At 29.6% G+C, this 16,090-nt stretch overlaps 2 protein-coding genes across 5 annotated transcripts in view; one reads left to right on the top strand and one right to left on the bottom strand.

Moving 5' to 3' along the window:
- RpL7-like (Ribosomal protein L7-like) lies at positions 1–4,488 on the bottom strand. Its single transcript, XM_075296442.1, has 3 exons — positions 4,352–4,488; positions 3,653–4,295; positions 1–245 (listed from the first exon to the last, which is right to left on the bottom strand). The coding sequence occupies exons 1-3, from the start codon at positions 4,360–4,362 to the stop codon at positions 132–134; spliced, it is 768 nt and encodes a 255-aa protein (XP_075152557.1). The 5' UTR covers positions 4,363–4,488; the 3' UTR covers positions 1–131.
- Positions 4,489–8,026: 3,538 nt separating this feature from the next.
- The window catches only part of JhI-21 (Juvenile hormone Inducible-21), a 53,911-nt gene continuing 45,847 nt past the window's right edge, over positions 8,027–16,090 (top strand). The window contains exon 1 of one of the 4 annotated variants that reach the window (XM_075296436.1): positions 8,027–8,049. The gene's annotated coding sequence lies outside the window, so the exon portion shown is untranslated. The other 3 variants (XM_075296437.1, XM_075296434.1, XM_075296435.1) reach the window with 3 other exon arrangements.

Below are 16,090 nucleotides of genomic sequence, written 5' to 3'. Positions count from 1 at the left end.
TTCTTCATTCAAAAAACTTTTCTTTTATATTTAGAAATTTGAATACTAGGAGATATTTTTACACAGATTTACTTAACATCTATATTTATTTAAAAAATCAAAGCCATTAAAAAATAAAACTTATTGTTGTTTTATATACAACGTGATATCAACTCATTGATACCCTCTGCGCGATCACCATATTCACCACCACGTTTATAGGAAACTGAAACCTTCTTTTGCCAACCATCACGAGGACTTGATAACTAAAAGAAAGAAAATAGAAAATACAACATTAATGTAAATGTTATTTAAAAAATGGAAAAAGTGAGGCTACAGTTAATCGAAGTTCCATAAACATTACATTACAAGAATATTTTTATGGTTTTCTAGCTAATGTAGGGTCTTTGCCTTTCAATGAAATTGGCAATAAAATGAAATGTTCTATGGCATTTAATATTCACATCCATAAAATTTCCACTTTGCATTAAAAAATTCTGTAAGATCAAGATCTGTAAGATCAAGAAATTGGAATCAATCGATTGAAGCATGTTTGTGTGGTCTTGACATCAGAATCGTTTAATATGGAAAATGGGTTTGATCAACCTATGATACACCACGAACTAAACGGAAACAATGCTATTTTGTCAAAGACAAAAATTTTATTTCTACAGAAAATTTTGTTAAAATTTTATTTCTATAAAAAATTTTGTCAAAATTTTATTTCTATAAAAAATTTTATTAAAATTTTATTTTATTTCCATACAAAATTTTGTCAAAATTGTATTTTTATTGAAAATTTTGTCAAAATTTTATTTCTATATGAAATACGGTCAACATTTTATTTCTATAGAAAATTTGGTCAAAATTTTATTTTCATAGAAAATTTTGTCAAAATTTTATTTTTAAAAAAATTTTGTCAAAGTTTTATTTCTTTTTATTTTATTTTCTAGCTAATGTAGGGTCCTTGCCTTTCAATGAAATTGGCAATAAAATGAAATGTTCTATGGCATTTAATATTCACATCCATAAAATTTCCACTTTGTATTAAAAAATTCTGTACGTTTCAATGGTTCAGCTCCTATATTTTCCCTTATAAATTCGATTTAAGAATCAATATATTCTGATATGTGGATGGTGGTAGTGGGGATGTTTTGTAAGCTTCTCAAGCTAATGTAGGGTGTTTGCCTTTCTATGAAATTGGCAATGAAATACAATTTTTTAACATTTCCTTAATCGTTAACTTTTCCTTAAAAATCTTATTTTGGCTTTCAAGAATAAGAATAAGAGATTCTGGAGGTTTCACCGGTTCATTCTCCTATCTTCATCTATAAATTCCATTCAGACCTGCCTGGTGTCGTACCTAATTTAATCCTTTATCTAAATTAATATTCTCCGAAAAATTTGTCTATTGATCACCGTAAGATCAAGAAATTGGAATCAATCGATCGAAGCATGTTTGTGTGGTCTTGACATCAGAATCGTTTAATATGGGAAATGGGTTTGATCAACCTATGAGACACCACGAACTAAACGGAAACAATGCTATTTTGTCAAAGACAAAAATTTTATTTCTACAGAAAATTTTGTTAAAATTTTATTTCTATAAAAAATTTTGTCAAAATTTTATTTCTATAAAAACTTTTATTAAAATTTTATTTTATTTCCATACAAAATTTTGTCAAAATTGTATTTTTATTGAAAATTTTGTCAAAATTTTATTTCTATATGAAATACGGTCAAAATTTTATTTCTATAGAAAATTTTGTCAAAATTTTATTTTCATAGAAAATTTTGTCAAAATTTTATTTTTAAAAAAATTTTGTCAAAGTTTTATTTCTATATGAAATTTTGTCAAAATTTTATTTCTATAAAAAAATTCGTCAAAATTTTATTTCTATCCAAAATTTTGTCAGAATTTTTTTTTGTTATTGTTGGTTTTTTTTCTTTTAATCATTTTTGTTGTTTTTGATTTCAGCTTGAAACCACGCATTGACTAAACTACAAGTGTAGCTTAACCAACAGAGGAAAAGAATGTTTGTCAAATTTATTTGGGCAAAGCCCTATAGACTGAAAGATGGTTGGATGGACGCACGTTTCGGAATTATCACATTCCTCATCAGCATCCTCTACTTGCAGCAAAACTATCAACCAATTATCAGAATAAATTCAGGCAGTTCACTAAACCCAACAGTGAACCACACTTGAACCTTCCGAAAAAAGGTTTTACATAAGAGCCGGCTTATGCCGAAATAAATTCGTACAAACATATCTCTTTTCCTTTGCCACCGTCAAATAATCGATTTGAGTGCAGTTGGCTGGGTTTATTTTGAGCGTGCTTCCTCTTTTTCTCATTCGTTTTGTTTTGTTATTGTTGATTTTTTCCCTTTAATCATTGTTGTTGTTTTTGATTTCAGCTTAAAACCACGCATTGACTAAACTACATTTCTATAAAAAATCTTGTCAAAATTGTATTTCTATAGAAAATTTTGTCAAAATTTTATTTCTATAGAAAATTTGTTAAAGTTTATTTCTATAGAAAATTTTGTCAACATTTTATTTCTATAGAAAATTCTGTCAAAATTTTATTTTGATAGAAAATTTTGTCAAAATGTTCAATTTTTTTTTGTTAACTCATTTTTTGCAATCTATTTAAAATTTTATTGCTGTGAAAAATTTTTTCAAAAATTTATTTCTATAGAAAATTTGTGAAGTATCTCTTAGTTGCAGAAGAATAATTTGCAAAAGCTACTAAAACATCAAGAATTCTACCAATCTAATAAAAAATAAAAAATCTACAATTTCTGTGGGCCTACTGCGCGATAGCTAGGACGCGTTAGGTATAGAGGCTAAATACATTCCACCGTACATATCGGTGGAAAAAAATGGAATTGCATATACTCTATAATGCATCGCATCAATGTGGGGGACAAAACAAAAGAAATTGTCCATCAATACTCCCAAACAACTAAGCTGTTCATTAGGCGCAAGCTAATGAATAAGTACGGGAAGTCTTGCTGTTCATATCTACAAACTGTGATCGTTCCAACATATAGGATGATCGATGATGTAGTGACACAGATCAAAATAAAAGGTTTACTCAAATCAAGTGAGACGAGAGAAAAAAAATCCGTCAGCTGTAAAAGCAAAAACACCGTACTATGTCTCTTACGAAATCCATATTGATTTCCACAGATCCTCTGATTAATATGTAAGAGAAATTGTTCCTTAACCTAGTACTCGCATACTTTAGACAAGGTAGAAATTATCGATATAGGCCTCAAGTCTTCAAATCCACATACAGCATTGGCCTTAGGAATCGGAACAACCTTAGTTATTTTTCACACGGTCGGATAAATTGAGTTAAATAGGTTTAAGACAACATCGGTAATGTAAGGAAGGAAGAAATTGAGTAGAAAAAATTTCCATAAAATAAATTCAAAGAAATGTGTATTTCATGTAATTTTTTAAACTTTCCACAAAAATCTAGTTCCCAAAATATTATTTCCTATCTTTGGGACTAATTCGACCTATTCCAAACTATTAGCCTCAATTTCTTGAAAACTTTTATATAAGGTAACAGACTACACTCACAAGGCAACTTGGTTTTTCAATTTCTTTGTATTATACATATTATTTTAATAGTTTTCCTAAATTACAGAAGCCAACTTACCAGAAATGAACACAAAAACTTTTGAACTTCTTGGAAATTGGGACCAACTGTAAATATCTCATGTATGATATCTTCCAAACATATTATACCCTTATCACCCAATTGCTCCTCGATCATGGTGTTGGATTGAATCGGTGTTTTCTTGCCATCGATGCGTGCAAAACCCTTTTTGAATATTAATTCACGTATTGTTGCTATATTTGGATAACCATAGACCACAAAAGGTTCCACTACTTTCAATAGAATTTGGTTCTCCTTGGTATTCTCCAAGAAGACGGCATTATGACGATTGTTCAAATGTAGGGTTTTCATGATTTTGTTGGTGGTTTCATCGAAGATCTTCTTACCAGCGTGTCGCATAACCAGAAGTAGTTTTTGGTTAACTTTTGTGGAGTCCTTAGTGTCACAGATATTTGTCTTACGTAGGGTATGCTTTATGCGATTTGCAGTACGTTCAGCTTTGATGTAATTCATAACAAAAGATTCAGCTCTACGGAATTTATGATGTTGTTTGACTTTTGCCACACGCTCAGTTTTCAATTTTTTCTTTTGTTCCAAGGTAGCCTTGTCTTGAAGAATGCGTCTTTTACGGTGGGCCAAAACCGATACGGTTTTACCAGGCAGTTTATTGGGAACAGCATATCTATGGCGAAATTGAGTTGAAGAGGATATGTATTTATCTATATCAATGTTACTTACTTGTCCGACATATTTTGTTTTGGATTTTATTTAAGTAAAAATTAAAAAGTACTCAAAATTTTGTCTGCATCAAAAATAAACACACGTGCGGCAAAGAAATAGTGTTGGAAAGTGAAAAAGATTAAAATGAAAATAAAGTCAGGGTTGCACTATCAAGTACTGTAGGCTTACAACTATGAAGTGCTATACATAGTATTGCCATATCATACATATAATGGAACGTTTAGATCAGTATTCGAATTATTTACTCAAAAAAAAGAGATAAAAAACAAGGAAAGGGATTTTCATTCGAGAAAAGGCTGTTACTATATTTAACTCAATGACAATGAACCTCCTATTTATAGCTAAGTTCGAACGGTGTTCCACATTACCAATGTCCCTATACCCTATTCACAAGAGGTATTTTTGTTTTCCTAGTGCTGCTGACGTGTCGGCGTCGGGAAGTCAATGTTTTTATCCTTAATGCCTGGTACTAAGTTCGTTTTTGCGAAAAACGAATATCTTCATTTATCTCCGTAAATAGGGTTTCAAGCCCAGGGATGTTAACTTATTTATGCGAAATAATATACCTGCCTATTTTTTCGTGCCAAAAATCCAGGGTTTTATAAATATGTGTTTGAAAATGCTCAAAACAAAGATTTCGCATTTATTCCGCGCTAACGTTTTTTATATGGAGTATAACAGTTTTTCGTGCGAAAACGTGATCTTAGTACTAGGCTTAAATGAGGCTGTATGTTTGGAAAAATATCACTTCATTCCATTTTGAATTTCGAAAAATTGTCACCAACACGTCTTTCTCAATTTTAAGCGTAATAACATTTTTTTAGAGCTGATGTTTAGTTTTTTCATATAATTTATAGAAAGCTATTTACTCTTGGCGTTTCACCTGCTATCAAAATGGCTCTTCTAAATTAGTGATGGAAAAATAGTTTTAACATTTTTTTACATTTCCCCATCAGAGCTGACGATTCTTATAGAGTCCTTGGTTGAGATGGAGATGAAATCGAACTTTGAAACGATGACAGGGTAAAACAGTATTAAGCTGGCATTATCACGCTAAATTGGCCATTTTGCACAGTTACTTTTCTTTAATAATTCATTTCAAAATAAATAAAGATTTCAAATTGGATCATTTCCCAACTAGTTATAATAAAATTTGCAACAAGAAGATATAATTTTATTATGGTTTTACAGATTTATTTTTGATTTTAGCGGCTTAACTCGTACCTACCTTAATGGCCTGTATTAAGTTGGCATTATCGCGCTAAATTAGCCATTTTTCACGGTTACTTTTCTTTAATAATCCATTTAAACGAAAATTTTCAATTTTTACGCTGGATCATTCCCCATCAAGTTATAATAAAATTTGCAACAAAAATATATAATTTTATTCTGTATTTCAAATTTAATTTTGATTTTAACGGCTAAAGTCGAACTTAGTACCCACACGCTCACAAAAAATCGCTTCTGTAACATATACTCCCAAACATATTTTGCTTCAAGCATATACATTTTTGGGTATTGCCCAAACATTTATATGTTTGATCTCTTCCAATATATAATATGTTTGAAAGCATATTGGTCTAAACAATATATGCTTGGGTAGTCTAAGTTCCAAACACTTTGTATTTTTGCATCCAAATTCAATAATGTTGTCTTCCAAAAAACAATATGTTATTATGTGAACATATATTATGTTTGGAAGCATTTTGCACCCAAAAATATTATATGCTTAAAAAAATTCTCCCAAACAATATTGTGCTCAAAATTTTATTTATTTATTTATATATTTACAATCATAATGAATTATGAAAATAAACAGGTAATATAGGTGCTAACAACATAGGTTTTCGACCTGAATGCTCAAAATTTTGTTTCTGCCCAATTGTATATTCCCCCACATCTTTCTCACTTCCACGAGATTTTTTAGTTCTTAGCACCTTTTTCTGTAATACAAACATTGTAGAAGAAATTATTCAATTGTATGATTTTTTTTATTTTAATTTTACCTTTTGCCGGACGGGGATTCGAACAGCGGACCACACAGTTTGTAAGGATCAAAGAAGTAGCTGATCAATTGCCCAAGGAAAAATAAAATGTTAATTTTGTAATAACAAGCAACAACCACCAACTTAATTCAATATCGCTCCCTGTTAAATAGCGCTCCAAGCTACTAAACACATATATGTTTATAGGCTATTTCTAAATAAATATATGTTTGCATCCAAGCATATTATATTTACAAACATTTTATGTCCCAAACATAATATGTTCTAACATATTAACATATATGTCCCAAACATGTTATGCTAGTTTATGAACATTATATGCTTGCACTCAAAAATATTGTGTTTAAAAATTTCTGTTCCAAGCATATAATGTTTATAGCCAAACATATGAAAAACAGTCTTTTTCATCCGTGCACCTTAAAATAGAACCAATACAATTCCACGGCCGCTCTGGGAAACCCTTAAGTTTAGCCGCTAAAATCATTTTTTCATTCATCATCATTTTTCACGATTACTTTTCTTTAATAATCAATTTTAGGGAATACAAACTTTGTGAAAATTTTCTTTGGATATTCCCCATCAAGTTATAATAAAATCTGCAACAAATATGTATAATTTTATGACTTTTTTACTGATTTAGTTTTCACTTTAGTGAAAAATTAGCGGTTAAACTCGAACTTAATACTCACCTTTGTGAGTCAATTGAAGACATTAAATGTGAAACCCTACATCCATTTACGGTTCTTCCGGAAACAATTTTGGCATGCGTGTATAGCAGCCGAAGTGGTTTAGTTTGAGTACCACCAAATAAATCTTTCTGGTTTTTACCACTGTACGCGTACGCAAATATATTCCCCTACCGAAAACTGGTTTGGCTGTGTTTACACAATATAATTAAACCGAGACCTTTCCTTCGATTAGATAAATTTACATTTTGATACTAAGCTGAAAGGAAAGGAATACAGGGCCATATATAACGGTAACGAGGAAAGTTCCATAACAAGATGATAAAAATGTTTAATTTGGCAATGCTGTAAAGAGAAACCTGTAGATAGAATTCGTACATACTTACAGTGTTGCCAGTATTTTGCCGCCTCTTGTCCTCAAATTGGGATGCTTTCATTCCCAAAAATCCCCAATTTAAATAAACACATCCTCACAAAATCCACAATACATTTTTAACAAGTGTTTATGACAAAAAATAAGGTTCTGCTATAGAAAATCAGTAATAATTTGAAAATTGGAAAAATTTAGTATTTATAAACTAAAATGTTCTTCTAATTACTTAAGTAATAAAATTTATAGCCCAAATGTTCCATTCGCACCCTATTTTATACCGTGGAACAAAGAGCGAAATTTTCTTTTTTTTAATTTTGACGATTTGCTGTGTTTTTATACCGAACCGATTTCTAAAAAATCTCCAAATTTATGGAAATTCCACCATCAAATGACCTAGTCACCAACATAAAACTTTCGTCACCAAACACGAAAAAATATCCTCAATTTTGGGAAAACTACCATGTGATGGCAACACTGTATACTTATTTTTTCTCTGTGACCACACTTGCAATTTTTACCATAAGAGAATATGGGTAGTTTATTTGGTCGCTAATGTTTTCACATTTTTATGCTTTTTTATCGTGAACTTCAGTTTGTCCATGTACGTCTCTTTGTTAACGTTGGTATCTGGTATGGTTTACGTGTCGCGTTTTTTGTATCTAAAATGTGTTAATTAACGAGAGTTTCTGAAGAAATGTTTGAAGTTGAAGCTATAAAACATACTTTAAATTTAACATATTGAAGATATTAAGATAAAATAATTATTCGTAAATCTTGTGTACGAAAATTCTAGTGTTCTTTAATGAAACACGTTTCATGTTCTTAAAATTCGTATAAATGCGTGAAACCAATATTGGTGTTTGTGTGAAATTCTGAATAGATTCTCTTCTCACGTGAGAATTCTCTTTAAAATATCTTAACAACGTGAATTTGTTGGTATTTAAAATGCAATTGTCAAAATGAGCACATGTTGTTTGTATTTGCGATACACCCAGAGAAAATTTTTATTTATTTATAAAAAATTAAAAACCACAATAAATTACAATAGTTTTCACTGAAAATGTACACTTGATGAGAGTCGACGTTTCTTATGTATTTTGATCTGCTGAATTCGAAAAAAATGTTTAAAAATATTCTTTCCTGGCGGAATAGGTCCATTGTAAGATACGATTTTTTTTAGAATTTGACCTTTTCGTATCGATATTACCACTTAACTTATCACAGATCCAAATATAAACGATTATTCGTCATCTTAATACCTTTCATTTAAGCACCAACAACGATATGATCGGACATTTCTAACTCGAGATATAATTTGTTTACTGAAAAAAAGAGCGAAAAACTAAAAATAACGGTACATCTCAAAAACTGTTCCAAATTTTTTCGAATTCAGCAGATCAAAAGACATAAGAAAAGTTGCCTCCCATCCAGTGTACATGCAATTATTTTTTTTTGTAAACTAGTGTTATCATAGTAAATGGGGAAGGTACTAAAAAACAAAAATGTTCGACCTATAGGCCGGTATGCACCTTTAGCGAAATTTTCGGTAGCAAAAATTTATTTAAGTCTACAACAAAAAAACAGGGCTGTGTACACAAATTTTAACCAGCTAATCGCTTTTAAAAATTTTTAATATATGTTCCAAATATTCCTCAAATAAATTGTTTATTATTTACAGACCTTTTAAAACTTTTATGCACATAAATTAAATGTTTGCTGCCAAAATATGCTTTTGACAACCCTGTTATTTTCATTAGAGGTGCGTACCAGCTTACGAAATTGAACGCTACCGAAAATTTCGTTAGCATAAATAGCAATGCTTTTCTTATGGGAATGAAATTTTTCGCTAGAGGTGCATACCGGCCTTATCGAAGAAAATTGGTTGGTACCCATAAATGAATAATTTACTAAACAGCAAATAGTCGACCACAATGTTAAAAATAAAGTAAATCCCGAAAAAGTCAAATTTTACTTAAATATTCATCATACGCATTATTGTCAAGCGATGATTGGGTTGTACACCCAAAGGAAAAACACTTTCCTCCGGAACGAAATTTTAGACAAACGAAATTCCCCTTTGTTAGAAAGTATTTTCTTTAAGAGCAACTAAACTCGAATTTATAAAAAGCGTGGCAACGATTTTTTCCATTCTTTTTTATTTGCCTTTAAATAAAACTTTGTAGCGTCAAAAGAAAACTTCGTTTTTCTAAAATTTCGTTCCTCAGAAAAGAAACGAAATTGCTCACTGTAAAGGTGAGTATTAAGTTCTAGTTTAGCCGCTCAAATCGAAAATAAATCTGTAAAATCAGATCGAACTTGATGCGAAAGGATCCAAAGCAACAATTGAAAGTTTATTTTCTTTAAAATAAATTATATAAGAAAAGTAACTGCAAATAAATGGCTATGGCGATAATATAATAGTTCCAGATGGACGGGATTCGCCTCCAGGAAGTGTCCCGAATCATTCACAAAATTTCAATTACTCAAGGCATATGTTTTAATTTTTTTCCATTTCTTAGAAAAGAAAACTGATTAAAATTAAAATATTTTTGGTTTTGGATTTCCATGTTTTTTATACCCTAAACCCATAGACCTTATAATACATAGATGATCCATTATTCTCTTTAAAAAAATGTGTCAGTTCCAAAAATTAATTTTCTGACATTTCGTTTTGATTTTTTCGTAAAGAGTCAGTCCCAAACATTAATTTTCGCGCATTTGCTTTTGTGTTGTTCGTAAAGAGCAATGCTGCTCAAAATTAAATTTCGTATTTTCGCGGTTTTGGTCACAATTTTTTGTTCGAGTATGAACTTTTAATATATTAATTTACTTATAAATCCTCTGTTACATCATAAACGTTCTAATTTTGTGTAAAATTGACAAACTACAAAAAGGAAAACGAAAGAGATTGTAAGCGTGCTCTTATTTTTCTCGTTTATTCTTAGGCCCATATTCATAATAACTTACTGACAGTTTATGGAAGGAATTCGTATGGTAATAGTAGTATTAAAGTTTACTTTAACTTTTATGAATATGGGGGTTAATCTTCGGAACTGTCAAACATAGTTTGAAACCCATGGCTCATCTATGTATTATAAGGTCTATGGTTTAGGCATCAAAAAATCAAAACGAAATGTCAGAAAATTAATTTTTGGAACTGACACATTTTTTTAAAGAGAATAGTGGATCATCTATGTATTATAAGGTCTATGCCTAAACCACATAGTACAATAACTTTGATCTGCCAAAAAATGTGCCTACCAGAAATATTGATTTTAGACCCCACAAAATATATACCGATCGACTCAGAATCACCTCCTGAGTCGATCTAGCGCTTGGTGTCCGCCTGTCCATGTATTTGTTGTTCACAGGATTCCGGTCGCAATTATTAACCGATTTTGATGAAATTTGGTACAGGGTGTTTTTTGGGCACAAGGACGAACGCTATTGAATTTGGATCAAATTTATATATAGCTCTATATCTGCATCGCCCGATTTCGATAAATCGGGTCACCTTTTACATTTTTTAGTAACCGTTTATCATCAAATTTGACACAAAGTAATCTTTTTTATCACCCTTCAAGTCTGCATAACTTCATCGAAATCAGTTCAGATTTAGATATAGCTTCCATATATATGTTTCCCCCGATTTTCCCAAATTTGGCCATAAAAACCTTATTTATTAAGCGGTCTTACTCAAACTTGGCTTACTATAATATTCTATAGTACTAACAATATGTACAAACAATCATTGAAATCGGTTCAGATTTAGATATAGCTCACATATATATGTATCCCCCGATTTTCCCAAATTTGACCGTAAGTAAAACCCTTATTTATCAACCGATCATACTCAAAGTTGGCTAAATGTAATCTTCTGTAGCACTAACTGTATGTGCTCACATATATATGTATCGCCCGATTTCGAAAAATTTGCCCCTAATAACCTTATTTTTGACCATAGAGGCCTCATTTATTAACTGATCGTACTCGAATTTTGCACAAGTTAACCTTCTGTGGTATCAATCATACCTGCATAAATATTATACAAATTGGTTCAGATTTAGATATAGCTCCCATATATATTTTGATCGTATTTAGACTTACATGTAGTCCTTACATAATTCAAATTCACGTTTTTCTGCGAAATGCATTTTTACAAATTATAAGTCAAATCTATACTCCCTGCCAACATTTCACAGTTCGATTTTATCCGTATCACTACCATAGACTCTTTAGTGACACTATAACACTCCCCAACTCTGATGCGAAATATACCCAAACCATGTCCATAGCGATATCCAAATTCCCAGTATTGAAAGGCACTACAAAAGAAGCAGCGATTGTCATCTCAGAGCTTAAGTTTGTTTGCCAAAACCGAAAGTTATATACCAGTAACTATGAGTTTAGTTTTCCGTTAAAAAAAAAAAAAAAACAAAATTTACCAAAAATGTTTACTTTTGATATAAAATCATGGGAGATAGTTTCAGAGGCTTCAAAATATTTAGGAATTCCAAAGTCTGCAGATGACATGGCGTTTATACAAATTTATCAAGTAATAAAATATGAGAAAATATCTTTGGACAAGTTGATTGTTTTTGCTTGTCTCGCAAATCGCAAAATTTACTCGCAATGTCCCGAATTTCGGCAACCATAATCTGGCACCCCTAAACAGTTATAAGAAATCCCGCATTTTTTTCTCATATGCATTTTTTCTTATTGCATATAAGAAAAATATATTCTTATAAACACATTCATTTATATAAGAAATTTCTTTCTTATAGGAATATATTTCACAAAAATCTCTTTCAGAAAGATGTAATCTTTCTATATATAAACAAAACTTAAAAAAATTAAGTCAATATGTACCTTTTAAAGGTGTTTAGCTTTATAGTCTTTTAGTGATACCGATAGTTCGCTCTGACTCGTTTTTCCGAAACATTTCACCGTTCACACCGAGTTGAGATGTTTTAGTTTGACGGTTGCCATGGAAACTCTAACTTCCCATTTACTCTAAATTTATCTTATTTCGGCGTTTGTTGTTGCTGATCTGGTGGTGAGTCGGGTAGATTTAGCTGGGCAAGCGAAAAGAAGACAACTGTCATGTGGCCCAATTGCGTTATAGGTAGTTAAGAAGGTACCATTGTCCGCACCGCAAGTGCTGTCGGCAGGAGACTTGAGGACCTTGTTTCTACGGCGGAGCTTATCACAATTTGCAGTGGCATGGACAGGCGACTTGAAAAGTGACCAATGTGACCACGAGAATCTTGGGCTAATTTCTAGTCGCCATCGAAACTAATAGCCAGGCTGTAATATTCAGCTGCTTGCGTATTTCTGCTGCGTATGTAGTGAATGGTGTGGTTGAGTTTGGCGGATATCCTCACTTTTCTAGCAGTGAAATAACTGGTAAGATCAGCAAGGTAAATGTTTTATCGATCCCAGATGTCATCAAAATTGGACCCGAATGCCATGATTGTAGTCTTCTGCGTATGATACTATCTCGACGCCGTCAGGAGTGGGTAAAATAGAGAATATCAAGAGGCTAAACTGGAGATATCACCCCATCTTGGGGAACTCTATGGCGTCTTGACTTCCTGTATTTAAATCCCACATATGACTGGCGCCCACACAGATAATTAATAACCGAACGCTTGGTTCCTGCCGGTAGGGGCATGTTTTCGATGTCCTCGAATAGATTGGCATGTGGGATATTTAAGTTAAAAAATACTTTCCAGATGGTTTCACTTTTTTTAAGTGTATGCTCTAAATCTCTTTTTTGATATTTGAAAGCTCGCTTTTATATGGAAAGGCGATTTGAAAGTCTCAATAAAGCGAGATTTCGAGTATAGTGGGGACGTAGTATTAAATAAATGTGTCAACAATTTATTCCATCAATCCATTCGATAAAAAATCTTTGCCAGGTTATAAAATGTACATACCTACATATGTATGAGTTTGCAACATTCAAGCCGCGGGCCTCAATCACCTATAGACGAAATGTTGCTATGAAATTTATGGCAAATATTGCGTCATACAATTGTATTAAAAACAGACATTTCCCAAAGATTTCTCTTTTAATTGACATTGTGATGACTCTTCAACTGTACACTTTTATCAAAGAGAATTTTGGTGGGAATCCTTTTGCACTCTTTAAATCCAAAAGAACCGGCATTTTATGTATAGTAATAATGTCGTCTTTCAGCTACATATGTAGAGAGAATGTTTATTTTATTGCTTGTACAGTGCTATTTTTTTTATTATATAAATATATAATAAAAAATAATATAACAAAATATTTAAATAAAATCATATATTTAAAGTATTCTAATTTCCATAGGGAATATTGAAATTTTATTTATATCAAAAATAAATTCGGAACAGATCTAAAAAAGTGTGTCAAAAAATGCTAAAAAGAAAAAAAAAATATTAAAATGTCAAAAATATTGATAAGTCTAAAAACTATTATTTTAATGAAATGAGGGCTTATTTTTTCATTTTTGTTTTCTTCATTTTGTTTTTATATAAAAACTCTTCAACACGCTTCTAAAAAATCTGCTTTTTAAAAAAGTTCTAAAATATTTGAAATTTTGTGGATACAATAATTCTAAAAACTTATAAATTAATAATTGCAAAAAGCTTAAAAATATTTTGTTTTTTTATGAAAAATATAAATACAAAAAATAATAAATGCTAAATTTTACCGCAAAAATGCTAAATGGCTACACTACACTTAAGAAAGTTCCTCTCCAACTCACATATAAATTGATTGTCAACTCAAAACATACCGGCGATTATTGAGGAATTTCAAAAGCAAAACAATATTGGTCTCTTTTAAGCAAATACTCTTCTATTGTTTTTGTCTTTTAGACAAATGTATGACGCAATTCGCAATTCAAATTTCCAAGCAACATTTCATTTTTATCTGTGTGTCATAAATGTTGCATGCAACCCAGGGATGGAAAACACAATTTTTAAGAAAGTACAAAAAAGGTATTTTTTTGAGCAAAAAAGTACTTTTCACTAAATTTAAAAAAAAAATCCATTCCAAGATTATTGTCAAGAGCTGCTTTATACTGAATTTTAAAGCAAATAAAATTTTGTTTGTCAACTCCTCACATTTAATATATATATTTTTTTTAGTTTTATATCCACTTACAAAGGCTATCGTAGTATTGTAATCACGATTTCCACAGTTGTAATTCATAGTTCTTCATAAATTTTCTGTAGATAAATAAAAATAAAATTTTGACAAAATTTTCTATAGAAATAAAATTTTGACAAAATTTTTTTATAGAAATAAAATTTTGACAAAATTCTCTATAGAAATACAATTTTGACGAAATTTTCTAAAGAAATAAAATTTTGACGAAATTTACTTAAGAAATAAAATTTTGACAAAATTTTCTATAGAAATACAATTTTGACGAAATTTTCTGTAGAAATAAAATTTTGAAAACTACAATTTTGATGAAATTTTCTAATAAAATAAAACTTTGACGAAATTTTATAAAGAAATAAAAATTTGACAAAATTTTCTATAGAAATAAAATTTTGACAAATTTTTCTATAGAAATAAAATTTTGACAAAATTTTATTTCTATAAATAAAGAAATAAAATTTTGACAAAATTCTCTATAGAAATACAATTTTGACGAAATTTTCTAAAGAAATAATATTTTGACAAAATTTTCTATAGAAATAAAATTTTAACAAAAATTTCTGTAGAAAAATATTTTGACAAAACCTCACAATTTTGATGAAATTTTCTAATAAAATAAACTTTTGACGAAATTTTCTAAAGAAATAAAATTTTGACCAAATTTTCTATAGAAATAAAATTTCGACAAAATTTTCGATAGAAATAAAATTTTGACAAATATTCTGTAGAAATAAAATTTTGACAAAATTTTTATAGAAAAAAATTTTGACAAAATTCTCTATAGAAATACAATTTTGACAAAATTTTCTAAAGAAATAAAATTTTGACAAAATTTTCTAAAGAAATAAAATTTTGACAAAATTTTATAAAGAAATAAAATTTTGGCAAAATTTTATAAAGAAATAAAATTTTGGCAAAATTTTATAAAGAAATAAAATTTTGACAAAATTTTCTATAGAAATAAAATTTTAAAAAAATTTTCTGTAAAAAAAATTATGACAAAACTTCAAAATTTTTTATGAAATTTTCTAATAAAATAAAATTTTGACAAAATTTTCTAATGAAATAAAAATTTGACAAAATTTTTTATAGAAATAAATTTTTGACAAAATTTTCTATAGAAATAAAATTTTGACAAATATTCTGTAGAAATAAAATGTTGGCAACATTTTTATAGCAATAAAATTTTGACAAAATTTTTTATAGCAATAAAATTTTGACAACATTTTCTAAAGAAATAAAATATAGCAATAAAATTTTGACAAAATTTTTTACAGCAATAAAATGTTGACAACATTTTCTAATGAAATAAAATTTCGACGAAATGTTCTAATAAAATAAAATTTTTACAAAATTTTCTAAAGAAATAAAGTTTTGACAAAATTTTCTATAGAAATAAAATTTTAACAAAATTTTCTGTACACTCAAAAAAAAGTTTACTTGGATCCAAAGATTTTGACCTTCCTTTAAGGATTTTGGTATTGATTCCGAGCCAAAGATGCTGCTTCTTTA

The sequence above is a fragment of the Haematobia irritans genome, chromosome 2, assembly GCF_050003625.1.
Source record: "Haematobia irritans isolate KBUSLIRL chromosome 2, ASM5000362v1, whole genome shotgun sequence".
In the NCBI taxonomy this organism is placed as follows: Eukaryota; Metazoa; Arthropoda; class Insecta; order Diptera; family Muscidae; genus Haematobia; species Haematobia irritans.
The sequence above is the reverse complement of the archived record's forward strand: the minus strand, read 5'-3'. Positions and strand labels throughout refer to the sequence as shown.